This window comes from Dunckerocampus dactyliophorus, chromosome 13, assembly GCF_027744805.1.
Source record: "Dunckerocampus dactyliophorus isolate RoL2022-P2 chromosome 13, RoL_Ddac_1.1, whole genome shotgun sequence".
In the NCBI taxonomy this organism is placed as follows: Eukaryota; Metazoa; Chordata; class Actinopteri; order Syngnathiformes; family Syngnathidae; genus Dunckerocampus; species Dunckerocampus dactyliophorus.
In genome coordinates this window covers 8730991-8743040 of record NC_072831.1, presented here as the reverse complement: position 1 = coordinate 8743040, position 12050 = coordinate 8730991, and the positions used below count along the sequence as shown (strand labels likewise).

Below are 12050 nucleotides of genomic sequence, written 5' to 3'. Positions count from 1 at the left end.
GTTTGGTTGTGTAGGGCGGGGCTTAACATGCTCCTATGCTTTTAAAAATAATGTAGGACATGTCAACCAGATAACTTCATATGATGATGATGTCATTGCACTGCTGCTGTGTCGCAATTGCTGCACTTAAATTTGTAAGTAAGTGATCTACAAAAAGTTTGCTTTTATAAAAACTCGTGCAAACTTGTCAGCGTGCGCAAAGCTGTTCTATTAACAGGGTGCAACGAGGATTGCGTCTGTCAAATGAGCACAATAGCAGTCACTGTCCATTTTGCGTGTTTGCCTTCATGAATATGCGGAATATATGCAGATTATCAGACCCTCAGCCTATTTCACTCTATTGCTTGTTTTAAAATGTTTTTTATCACACTCCCATTTCTTCTTTTTGCGTTTTGAAGCTCTACTTAGAACCTCCTTAAGATCCAACAGTGCAAAAAGTAATTTTTTCCATTGGTCTTAAGAACAAAAGTGCAAAACCTCAACACTTGACAAAAAAACAGTATCAGTGAAACATACAACATGTAAACATTGTGGGCTTTTTTATCAGTGGTACGAGTACGCTATAAATTCTACCTGGATTATCACGTGTTTACACTTGGTTTACACTAGGGTGACTGAGGTGTTTTTTCTGTGGGAAAAAAATGCCTATTTGTGGAGCAAACAAATAAAAATATAGTTATCAACAATCTGCAAACGAATGTGCAGGGATCAACTATACACAAGTGTACACATTGAAGTGTACTGATGGAAGAATTCCAAACTTGTGTTCCTCATGCTAATGTTGATGTAGCTCATCCCCTCATTTGGACGGATTCAAAGTGTAGCTCTTGGTAGAAGGTAGTGTCCATCACTATTCATCATCTTTGCACGACACAGACTTCTTAAGGCTTAGGAACGCACGAGGAGACATCTCAGGAAGATTCTCATGTGACGTTTCTCCACAGTGAAGTCTGTTTGCGGTGCACCAAGCTGGCACCAGCCTGACTCCAGAGACGTGGCGTCCCTCCCGCCGCACGCCGCCGCTACTTGCTTCCACCAGCAGGGCTACGTAAGGAAGCACCTGAAGGAATGTTGTAGTTAAGTTTTGTGCTGGATGGAAGATGACATCTTAGCTGGTTTGTTAATGTGTTCAGGCGAAACTGATGTCAGAGTGCAGCGGCAGCATCAACAATGTCAAGAGAGTCAAGTTGATCCTCAACGACGATGACGAGGAATTGGAAGTTTCCAGTCTAACAAGCAGCACCGCCCACAAACACACAGGCACAGGTAGACGTGCACGTTAAGGAACGCTGAAGACATCCCTATGATCTTTGTCGTCATCGTGTGTGCAGGTGTGATTGAGCGCTGGGAAGTTCTCCAGGCCGAGAAGGTGTGCAAGGAGGCGGACATCAAGCAGAACCTGCAGCAGTGGCACCAGCTCCACGCCGACCTCAAGCATGTCACCTCCTGGCTGGACACCGTACTTCCTGAGCTGGAGAGGCTGCAGAACATCACGCCGTCCACCAGCGTCAAGGACTTTGAACGCAACATCAGGACGCTCAAGGTAGCTTAACATCACGTCCTACGACCTGTTACTTACTCAAAGCTAGTGTTCAACTGGTGCACGTGTGTACTTACATTTTTTTAGTGCATAAGTCCGTTCACATTAAGTAGCATGGCAAAATGCAGTGTACTGTCAGTACCAGGATGCTGCACTCAAAACACTCAAAATGATGAGTGTACAGTGATGGACACTTGCCAAACTCAAGAGGTACCCTCTGGAGACGCCGGGGTTGTTTTACTCCATATGTATTTATTTTTCCCAATAAACTTTTTTTCATCATCAAAATCTTAAAATTTAAATCTCAACTTTGTTCATAGTGCAACTAGATAACCAGGGCAAATTACCCATGGGTCCTCCCATAAACTGCTATAATAACATAACTGATGAATATTTTTTTGCTCAAATATTTCAATCAACCTCAGTTCTAATCAAAAATAAGAAATCTGTGATTATTTTGGATTATTTTAACCCTTTCAATGCCAATTTCATTCAGTGATGTCACTGTTTTTATTTTGAAAGATTAACATACAATTGCTCCCGGCGCATGCGTGGGTTTTCGCCGGTTTCCTCCTACATTCCAAAAACATGCATGTTAGGTTCATAGGTATGAATGTGAGTGTGAATGGTTGTTTGTCGATATGTGCCCTGCGATTGGCTGCCGACCAGTCCAGGCTGTACCCCGCCTCTTGCCCAAAAGTCAGCTGGGATAGGTTCCCAGCATACCCCCGCGACCCTAATGAGGATAAGCGGCATAGAAGATGGATGGATGGATGGATACATACAATTGGTTATTTTCCATATAATAAATGTTAGAGAGCTGGGCCTTTTTTTAAATGATCAGGCTTAAATACACATAAAATTAGTAACAAAATTGATTTTGATGCTTTGTTATTCTTTTTGCAGCATCAGATTCTTAATTTACAACTTTTTGAGGCCCCGATAATACACAAAAGACCCACTTCTATTATTAATATAATTTTTTATAATTTTTAAACGCGCTGCCATTACACAATATAATCATGCAGTTTCTAATTTCAGGGTTTCATTTCAAAATAGTCCAATTTATCATATTTACTGTTTAGAATGATATGGGACTAGAGGTTAAAGTTTGTGTGTGGAGAAAGGCCACTACATTTTGGTGAGGATCTGGATAAAGGTGTCACTCTGATCTTTTTACACATACTCCTTCAAGCTTTAGCAAAAACTTTTTTTGTTTGCATTTTTTATGTTTAATATCCAGGCGGTAACAAAAAAAGGAGTGAAAACAGTGTAATATGTATGCCAGGCCACTAGTTGGCGATGTGACCTCTTAAAGAAAGACGACACACATACACAGCGGTAGTGAATAGGTTTAATCAGCATGTATGTGCAGTTAAAATGTGAGGTCATTCATTTTAAATGCATAGCGGCTCATCACAGCATTTACGCTGTTAAATGTTAAAGGTCAAAAATCCTGTTGATGCTGACTCCTTGTTGTAGGAGATGCAGAGGACGTTCAGTAGCTACAAGCGTGTGCTGATATCCGTCAACCTGAGCAGTCGTCACTTCTTGCGGGCCGACAGCGCCGAGCTGCGGGAGCTGAAGGCCCGGCTGAGCTCAGCCAATCGGGGTTGGACAGGGGCGTGCGGTGCTCTGGAGCGCTGGGAGGCCACGCTGCACGCCGCGCTCATGCAGTGTCTGGTGATCAAGGACCGCCATTATTGATGAGCTAGTGGTGATGACGTCGCCACCTCTGACCTGTTTGCATTTGTGCAGGAGTTCCACGAGACACTGCGCTCGCTGCTGACGTGGTTGGCTCAGGTGGAGAACAAACTGAGCGACATCAGCCTAAGACACCATGAGACGTCGTCACACGCCGTCCTGATAGAACGTCAGACACTCACGGTAAGATGTTCAATTCTAGAACACACATCAACAACCTTGGAGACGGAGGCAAGGAAATCTCTCCCTCCCTAAGGTCCATCGTGTTGTGTCTCAAACGGAATAAGTCTGTCAGTACACTCAGGGGTGTATTTAGCCATTTTGGGGTCCAAGGCAAACCCAGCCATTGGCGCCCTCTGCATCCTTCTACTGCACAGACAAAAGTTTTGGCTTTTTTTTTTTTTTTTTTTTTTTAAGTATCTAATTCAGGCCACTTTTTTTCCACAGTTATCTGTCAGCTTAAGTCACATTGCCACACTGTGTATTTACTACCTGAGTGCGCCAAGTTGATAGTGTAGTGATGTCCAGATCCAGTACTGTTATTTTAGATTAGATTGGATTGTACTTTATTGATCCCACAGCGGGGAAATTGGCTTGTTACAGCAGCAAGCAAGACACACAAGTAAGGAATACAGAAATAAAATCAGATAGAAAATAGGTATAAAAGATATAAAAAGTCCTTATTTCACAAGAAATAAAAATATAATTCTGTAAAGTGACCCTGTTATAAACAGTACTGTAATGTGAAACATTAAGCGAGATAAAAATAATACAATGTAAGTAACCAATACTATAAGTACAGTTACAGAGGGGGGTAAAGTGACCAAGTGACTACAACATGATTCAGGTGGTGCAGGTGTTATAGAGCCTGACCACGGTCGGTATGAAGGACCACACAGGAGGTCTTCCACAGGGCCGGGACTTTCTCCAGGTTCAGGCTAAGGTTGAACAAGTGCCTGAACAGTCCACAGAGCTGGTCAGCACTTTTTCTTCAACTCTCCTTTTTAATGGTGAACTACAACCACTTGAGTTAGCCCCTCCCCATCTGCTATGTAGACAAGATGGCGACTAGGGTGAGGGTGGTAAGTGTCTATCACTGTGCACTCACCATTTTGAGTGCAACATCCGGGTACTACCAGTGCAGTGCATTTTGCTGTACTTCTTAGTGTGAACACACTTATACACTCAAACGACTTAAGTGTAAGTACACAAGTGTGCCAGTTGAGACTCAATGGTGTAGAATCTCAGACCCTCACTCACTGTTGCACCCTGCAGGCCCTCCAGGAGGAGATGCGCAGCCGCCAGCCTGAGGTGTCATCGCTGCACGCCATCGCCACCCAGCTCCTCCTGGAGGCCAAAGAGGAGGACAGCGTGGAGGCCAAGGAGAAGGTCCACGTCATAGGCAACAAGTTGTGTCTCCTCCTGAGACACGCCGACACGCTCCAGAACGCCATTCAGCAACATCTGGTGAGAACACCTCATCTGCTGTCTGTTCATCAGAGCCGAAAATTAGAACGTGGGGATCAATGCTGGAGCTACTGAATCTGATGTGGGATTTGGGTGGAAGGTTTTCGTTACTTCCTCACCGACATGACGACATGTGTTTGTGCTTCAGGAGGAAGAGGACGATCCAGCAGACCAAGGACAGACACTCACTAGAAGACGGTATGTTCTCCAAGCATCCATCTGACTCTTACACTCAAAATACTAAGTGTATTCAGGACTGATCATTCCTACTTCAGTGTTCATTGACATACAGCTCACTCATACAGTGAGTGACTGAGTGAGTGGATGAATGATGAACGAATCCACGGATGAATGAACAAATAAACCTGCCAACATGAAGGCATTTTGACCCATAGATATGCTTTGTTGCTCCTCAGGTAGGCATTTTGTTGCAATTCACCGCTTTCAGTTTTGAGTTGCATCTCTGAAACCTGGATTATCCCTGACTAAGAGCCATAAAGGGCCGGAAGTGTGCAGTTTTGTCCAAAGTTGGTCTGTAGCTCTTTTTTTGTAATTGGCATGCGGCACGTTCTAAAAATAAACTTTAGTTTTTTTGCCTTCTATCCATCTATTTTCTTCCGCTTAACCGGGTCCGGATCGCGGGGGCAGCAGACTCAGTAGGGAAGTCCAGACTTCTCGGTCCCCAGCCACCTATTAGATTTCCACTGGGAGGACACCAAGGCGTTCCCAGGCCAGCTGTGAGACATAATCCCTCCAGCGTGTCCTAAGTCTGCCCCAGGGCCTTCTCCCGGCTGGGCATGCCTGGAACACCTCACCAGGGAGGCATCTGGACTAGATGCCCGAGCCACTTCAACTGGCTCCTCTCGATGTGAAGGAGCAGCGGCTCTACTCTGAGCCCCTCCTGGATGACTGAGCTCCTCATCCTATCTCTTAGGGTGAGTCCCGCCACCCTACGGAGCAAACTCGTTTCAGCCGCTTGTATCCGCGATCTCATTCTTTCGGCCACGACCCAAAGCTCATGACCACAGGTCAGGGTGGGAAAAATAGATCGACCGGTAAATTGAGATCTTTGCCTTCTGGCTCAGCAGTCTCATCCCAGAAGCAGTTTTGAAGCTTTGATTTTTTTTATAAATAAAACTATGAAAGTGCCCCCCACCACTTTGTTGGGGGAGAGCACTTTTGATAGTATATATATTTTTTTAATTGGTTAAAAAGACATATAATCCACATACATGCAAGAAATATAATTTATTAATAATTAATACATTAAAAATAATGAAAATTATTCATTAAAAAAGTTAATAGAATAAAAATATATACAATTAAATATGTACTATATACTTAAAAACTTAAGTAAATAAAAAATACGGAAATGTTTGATTTCTTTATATTCTATTTAAATTTAAATTTAATTTGATTGTGTAATACAGGTGTATCTATTTTTGCTTGTGTCCAGACTTTAGGGACACCTTGTGTATTTATTTACATAGCACATTTTGAGCTGCATTGCATTGATTTAGTGTGTAATTCAAGTCAATACACGTGTATAGAAATACCAGAGTTGCCCCGCTGGCATACTTGGTGTTTTTCTGTATGCGGACCTGGCTGGAAGTTTGGACACACAATGAGACAAAAATGCAGAAATGGACAGAGTCCAACATCTTGTGGAAAGTCTTCCTAGAAGAGCGCAAACACTCCACATCTTCACTTCCTGTCGCAGTCCCAATACTTGTGTCCATGTCTTTACAAGCTCAAGTGTCCCCTTGTGCACCTCCAGGGAGCCTCCCTTGCGCCGCCCTCTCCTGTCCCGCGTCCTGCGGGCGGCGTTTCCGCTGCAGCTGCTGCTGCTGTTGCTGCTGGCGTTGGTGTGCTTGGTGCCGCCATCGGAGGATGAGTACAGCTGCACGCTCAGCAACAACTTTGCCCGCTCCTTCTACCCCATGCTGAGGTACACCAATGGACCCCCTCCAACATGAGTGTGTGTGTGTGTGTAAAGATGTTATTTATTGATTGGTGAAAAGCCATAAAGACTATTTTACTAGCTAGATTTTATTTTCATGACGCTTTGTACAAAACATTGTTTTTATGTGTAAATCCTCACTTTTTATCCACTGAAAGCCAACTTTGAAGTCTTGAATGTTGTACAGAACGAGCAGTCCTTTATTTTAGCGTCGCACACTTGGAGTCATCAATCATGTCCGCAATGTGGACGACATCTTGAGAAACAATTTGCTGTGTTTTTTCAGATCAAGCATGATTTATTTCTGTTGGCTCATCAAGCTAACGTGTTAGCGTGGTTTTGAGCGGCACCATCTCGAAGAAATGCTATCTCGCTAGCTTCTAAGCAGCTAAAAACAAAGAATAAAATAACAGGTAAAGAACTTCTAATTTGTACGACTTTGTAAATTGTCCATTTCTGATGTGTTTATGATGTGCTACTAGCATTAGCGTCTTGTTTGCCCTCTAGTGGTCAACCTAACAACACAGACTATAATAAGAATACAGTGTTCCCTCGCTACATCGCGGTTCAACTTTTGCTGATTCGCAGTCTTTTTTAACTGCAATTTTGCATATTTTTTTAACAGCGCATTGTGTTCTTGGTCCTTGTGGTGTATTAGAGCTAGGGCTGGGCGATATATTGATATTTTTTAAATATCGATATTTACTTAAGCACGATATCAAAACCAACCATAACATTATTGACATAGCCTGGATTTGCGCTGTATCTCCCTCATCCCTGCACGCAGGAGGAGGGATGAAGGGCGCAGCAGAAGCCCGGCGGCTCCAGTCAAAGTGACAGCGTCTGTGGGGAACCTGCACTATGCCGATAAACGAGGGAACACTGTATTATCATGTTGAACAATTGTGTGCGTGCTTAATGTTTGTGTGAAACACTACAACGTGAATGTACACACTTCACCCTCTGAAGGTAGTGACTAACGTAGACGTCACAGCACATCATCGAAGTTCAAAGTCAACCAAGAACAAGAACACCAAAGTGTGAAACGTTTGGATTTATTTGTCATCTTTTTATGATAGCATGTATGCTTGAACAATAAACATCAGCGACACGTGTGTGTATAAATGTGCAGAAGCCACAGTAGACAGAATAAGAAGAGTTAGCATGCGGCTATCAGCAGTGCTAAAACAAAATGTCTGGTACTCCGGCTCCACTGACAGCAACTACGTGACGCACTGATCACCTTTCAACGACGCAAACGGTTGAAAAACGTCAAAAAGCGCAAAACAAAAGGATGTTTGTCTTTGTGTCTAGTGTGCGATCCACACAAACGTTTTCAGGTCAAAACGGCAAAGTATTTTATTGTTTCAGCCTCTTATCCGCACAGGAACGGTGTTCTGGGGTGAGCTGAAACGGTATTTTTGTAAAACGGCTTCCAGAGTGGGGAGCCAAATTACCGTTGCCGGCAATATGAGAAGGATGATGTCACGTGACCAGAAGCAAGCTGTGACGATAAGCCAACATATCTGATTATTTCAACGGACATAACTCACCCAAGTCAACATTCTCATATTTTGTTGTCTACACTCCAAAATGACTCGCAGAAGTAATTCCACTTCTCGTAAGTCTAAAAGGGGCTTGAAAATGTCTTTGTCGTATGTCTTTCTTCTTCTATGGTTTGGTGTGTCATGTGGTTCCGCCCGCATGTTCGTTGACAGCGCCACACATAGGTGTGCTTTGCGTATTACATCGTTTTCACCCAGCGATTCGTTCCCATCAACTATTTAACTATCCCGGCACAGTGTGGATGTGACTCTTTTTTTTTTTTCAACTCAGCAAAAAAAAAAAACAAAAAAAAAAATCTCAGGAACGTTCTAGTGTGGACAGTGCCAAGTCCAACATGACACAAATGAAGCCTTAAATTCAAGAGAAACTTAAATGTATCCTATTCCTCTCATTTAGAGAAACTTTTGATGTTTTGGTCTCCTGATGGTGAAAGTCGGTATGCTAACGTTAGCGTCAAACACAATGAATGTTGTGTTCCAGAAAAGGGTAAAAATGTATTATTAAAAGTGCCATGTAGTGCAAACATTTCAAACAAAACTCATACATTAACTTGTAGCATGTTAAAAAATACGGAACTCGCTAATATTGAGCATTTAGTCACCGTAGTGTTCATGATGTGGAGCTCTTGCTAATGCTACTTTAAAGGGGGGTCATGGTCAGATCCATTTTCTATGACTGTTACCCTTACTTGGGTCACCGGGGTATGCTCGAGGCTATCCCAGCTGAACTTGGGCGCGAGGCGGGGTACACCCGTCAATCGCAGGGCACATATAAACAATCATTCACACTCACGTTCGTACCTATGGACAATTCAGAGTCGGCAATTTACCGAGCATGCATATTTTTGGAATGTGGGAAACCGGCGTACCCGGAGAAAACCCAAGCACGCATGGGTGAGAACATGCAAACGCCGCACAAAGATGCCCAATAGAGATTCAAACCTAGATCTTCCAGATCTCCTAACTGCGTGGCCAACATGATCATGGTCAGATCCAAAATATTTAATGTTTTTTTTTTTTTTTAGCCTAAAATGACGCTACGTTGCTAAATACAGTCAAACCTCGGTCTTAGTACGCCTCAGTTTTCGTATGATTCAGTTTTCGTCAAAAGTTTGCACTGATTGTCATACAGTCTCGGTTGTCATACAGTATTGCATGTAACAAACATTTGTTTTCCTGGTATCGTATCGTTCCACAAAAGCTGACTCTCCGTCCATTCATTATTGAGTGCAACTGCTAAATAACCTGCCATGGGGCCAAAGTTGTGAGTGCCAGCAATTTGATAAAGAAGATGAAAAACACAATTGAATTCTATCTCGCCAGGATGTACGGGACGTCCACATCAAAAATAAGTTCCATCCATTCCTCATTTAATAATTATTTGCATTGTTTTCTGCATAGGAAACTATAATTATTCTCTATAAAATGTATGTTTTGTTCATACTTTTGGGTGTCTGGAACGTATTAATGGAATTTACATTATTTCCTACAGGAAAAATTGCCTCAGTTTTCATACTGTTTTTCATCTTGTTTTTTGTTGGATCTTTTCGAACGAATTAATGAGGAAAACCGAATTTCCACTGTACGACAAACCAGGTGGTGGGCCCAAGCAAGCTGTTCGTCAGAAGAAATTAGCGTACAGCTGCTAACTCATCCGAAGCCTTCATTTAACCAGAGTAAAGAGAAAAAAGCTACGCTAACACTTGCAGTTTGCTGACACAAAGTTTGTACAAAGAGTAGAAAAGTTTGAGCTTATCAGGCTAATGTGTTAGCTGTCGTCATGGCAACCTGTAGGCGGACATTAAGGCGGCGTGACGAAGAGTAGAAAACATTTTTTTGACAGGAAACATCGACAGCAACAACAAAAACATTCACAATATCATGACACAGCACTTTTTTGTCTTTGGATGACGGACGCATTCAGTCTGTTTCAGTCCAGTCAGCCGTCTGAAGTGGTTTCCATGACGACGCCATTGGGAATCAAGAAATCCGTTGTGTTGGCCGAAGACGAGGCAACGTCCCCCGTATCCAAAGACCATGACATGCTAGGAGGACAAACATGCTAACTAATGTGCTAATAAACATGCTAATCAAAAACCCTACTCACCTGTCCGCGGGCGTCGCCATGTGAGCGATGACCATGCTCTGAGCGGCCGCCGCCATGATGTCGCCGCCCTGCAGGTGTCTGTCCAGGATCAGGGCCTGTCCGGGTCCATCGGGCGGCGTGACTTGGACGGAGGAGCGCAGGTGGAGGGGCGCTTGGTCGTCCAGGTAGTGGTCCGAGTCTGAAGGCGGTGAGGATGACGACATATGAGCGCTGCTGGACGTGTTGGCGTCTAACATCTCTAAGAGGAGGTCGTAGACCAGGACCACGTTCTTCCTCTTCATGCTGGACAGATGGTCCATGCCCTTGTTGCTATGGAGATGACAACAATCAACATCAAACTGGAATAAAAGATAAGCAGGTTGATTACTTATCAAATTTTTGACCCAGAATTACTATAAAATAACCAATGATGTTCAATACTTCACGTTGATTGAGAGAAAAAGGTTTGTTTTTTGTGTAGGAGGAGGGGGTACATGGCTTCATGTCTGAAGGGTTCTGCGACTGTAAAAAGTTTGGGAACCACCGCTTTATAGCATCTCATTCGCTTTTTGACTCACAGCTAGCATGAACGAGCCCATATGGCTATCATCTCACCACCAGGGGGTGCCACAAGCACTACTCTGTCCTCTAGAATGGCTTTTGTTGTCATTTGAAGAGAAGCGTACCTGACGTGACGTATGTGCGACAGCAGCATGGTGAGATGGCCGAGACGGAGCGTCTGCTGCTGGCTGCTCAGTCCCATCTTTGAGATGGACCACACCAGGGCATCGATCACAGAATCCAGAAGGCCGAGAAGCTTCTTCCTGCTTGCCAACTCCTCCGACGTCTGCGGGGAACTCGTGCACAGATCTGCATCATGCACATAAACGCCTTTATTACAAATTATTATTACTACTACTACTGTTATCATTACTATGATTACTTTTATTGTTAGTATTTACTATTAATATTATTACTAGTACTATATACACTGTTAGTGTAAATGCTGCTTGCACGCAAGCAGAGAAAAAGGAAGTGGGGGAAGAGTAAAAAGGTGACACAGGTGACAAAGAAAAGGAGGGAGTTTCAACAGTAGAAGTTAAGCTAATTGGACACATGAAGTGCTTTGTCTTTCTATGGAGCTAACTAGCATGTAGCGGCATGAAATCCTTCGACACCCAAGTTACAGTAAGTACTAATACAGTACTACATGTGCTACTAAAATCTCTTTTATTGTGAATAGAAGGTCTTGGTCCACCATGATATAAGGTTTAGCTACGAGACATAGTACCTGTTAGTCACAGCGGGAAAGCATGAACAGCAAGTAGAACTGAGTAGATATGTACTTTGGGGGTGTCCAAACTGTTTCCGGTGATGGTTGCATACATAAAAATTACAGAATGGGGGACCACTCTGATACATTTTGTGCTTAAAGATAAAAGCAGGCTAAAAGCAATCCAATGTAGGTCAATATATGCTAAGCCTGGTGAACAAAACACATCTTAGCTTGTATGTTGTAGCTGACAAAGCAAATTAATGACATATCTAAGAATGTAGCTCATTAACAATCAATGATCGTAATCAATTTTATTTTTTAGAATATACCAAGGGACAATAAAAAATGAGCTGAGGGATGAAAATGTGGACACCCCTGCTGTATTGGAAAATAAAAATACGACTGCTTGCTAACTAAAAAAACAAAAAACAATACACTACTAAAACCAAGTA

At 43.1% G+C, this 12050-nt stretch overlaps 2 protein-coding genes across 4 annotated transcripts in view; one reads left to right on the top strand and one right to left on the bottom strand.

The window, feature by feature from the left end:
• syne2b (spectrin repeat containing, nuclear envelope 2b) overlaps positions 1–7782 on the top strand; it is a 130962-nt gene extending 123180 nt beyond the window's left edge. Inside the window, exons 118-125 of the mRNA XM_054796979.1 lie at positions 945–1048; positions 1134–1266; positions 1332–1543; positions 3023–3223; positions 3299–3427; positions 4520–4711; positions 4860–4909; positions 6489–7782. Coding sequence (XP_054652954.1) covers positions 945–1048; positions 1134–1266; positions 1332–1543; positions 3023–3223; positions 3299–3427; positions 4520–4711; positions 4860–4909; positions 6489–6687 — 1220 coding nt within the window. The 3' untranslated portion in view covers positions 6688–7782. The remainder of the gene's footprint in view (positions 1–944; positions 1049–1133; positions 1267–1331; positions 1544–3022; positions 3224–3298; positions 3428–4519; positions 4712–4859; positions 4910–6488) is intronic.
• Positions 7717–12050, bottom strand: part of esr2b (estrogen receptor 2b) — a 34680-nt gene continuing 30346 nt past the window's right edge. For all 3 annotated transcript variants that reach the window (XM_054797295.1, XM_054797296.1, XM_054797297.1), the window contains 3 exons: positions 11009–11192; positions 10344–10652; positions 7717–10281 (listed from right to left, as the gene is read on the bottom strand). In XM_054797295.1, the coding sequence (XP_054653270.1) occupies positions 10176–10281; positions 10344–10652; positions 11009–11192 (599 nt within the window). In that variant the 3' untranslated portion in view covers positions 7717–10175. The remainder of the gene's footprint in view (positions 10282–10343; positions 10653–11008; positions 11193–12050) is intronic.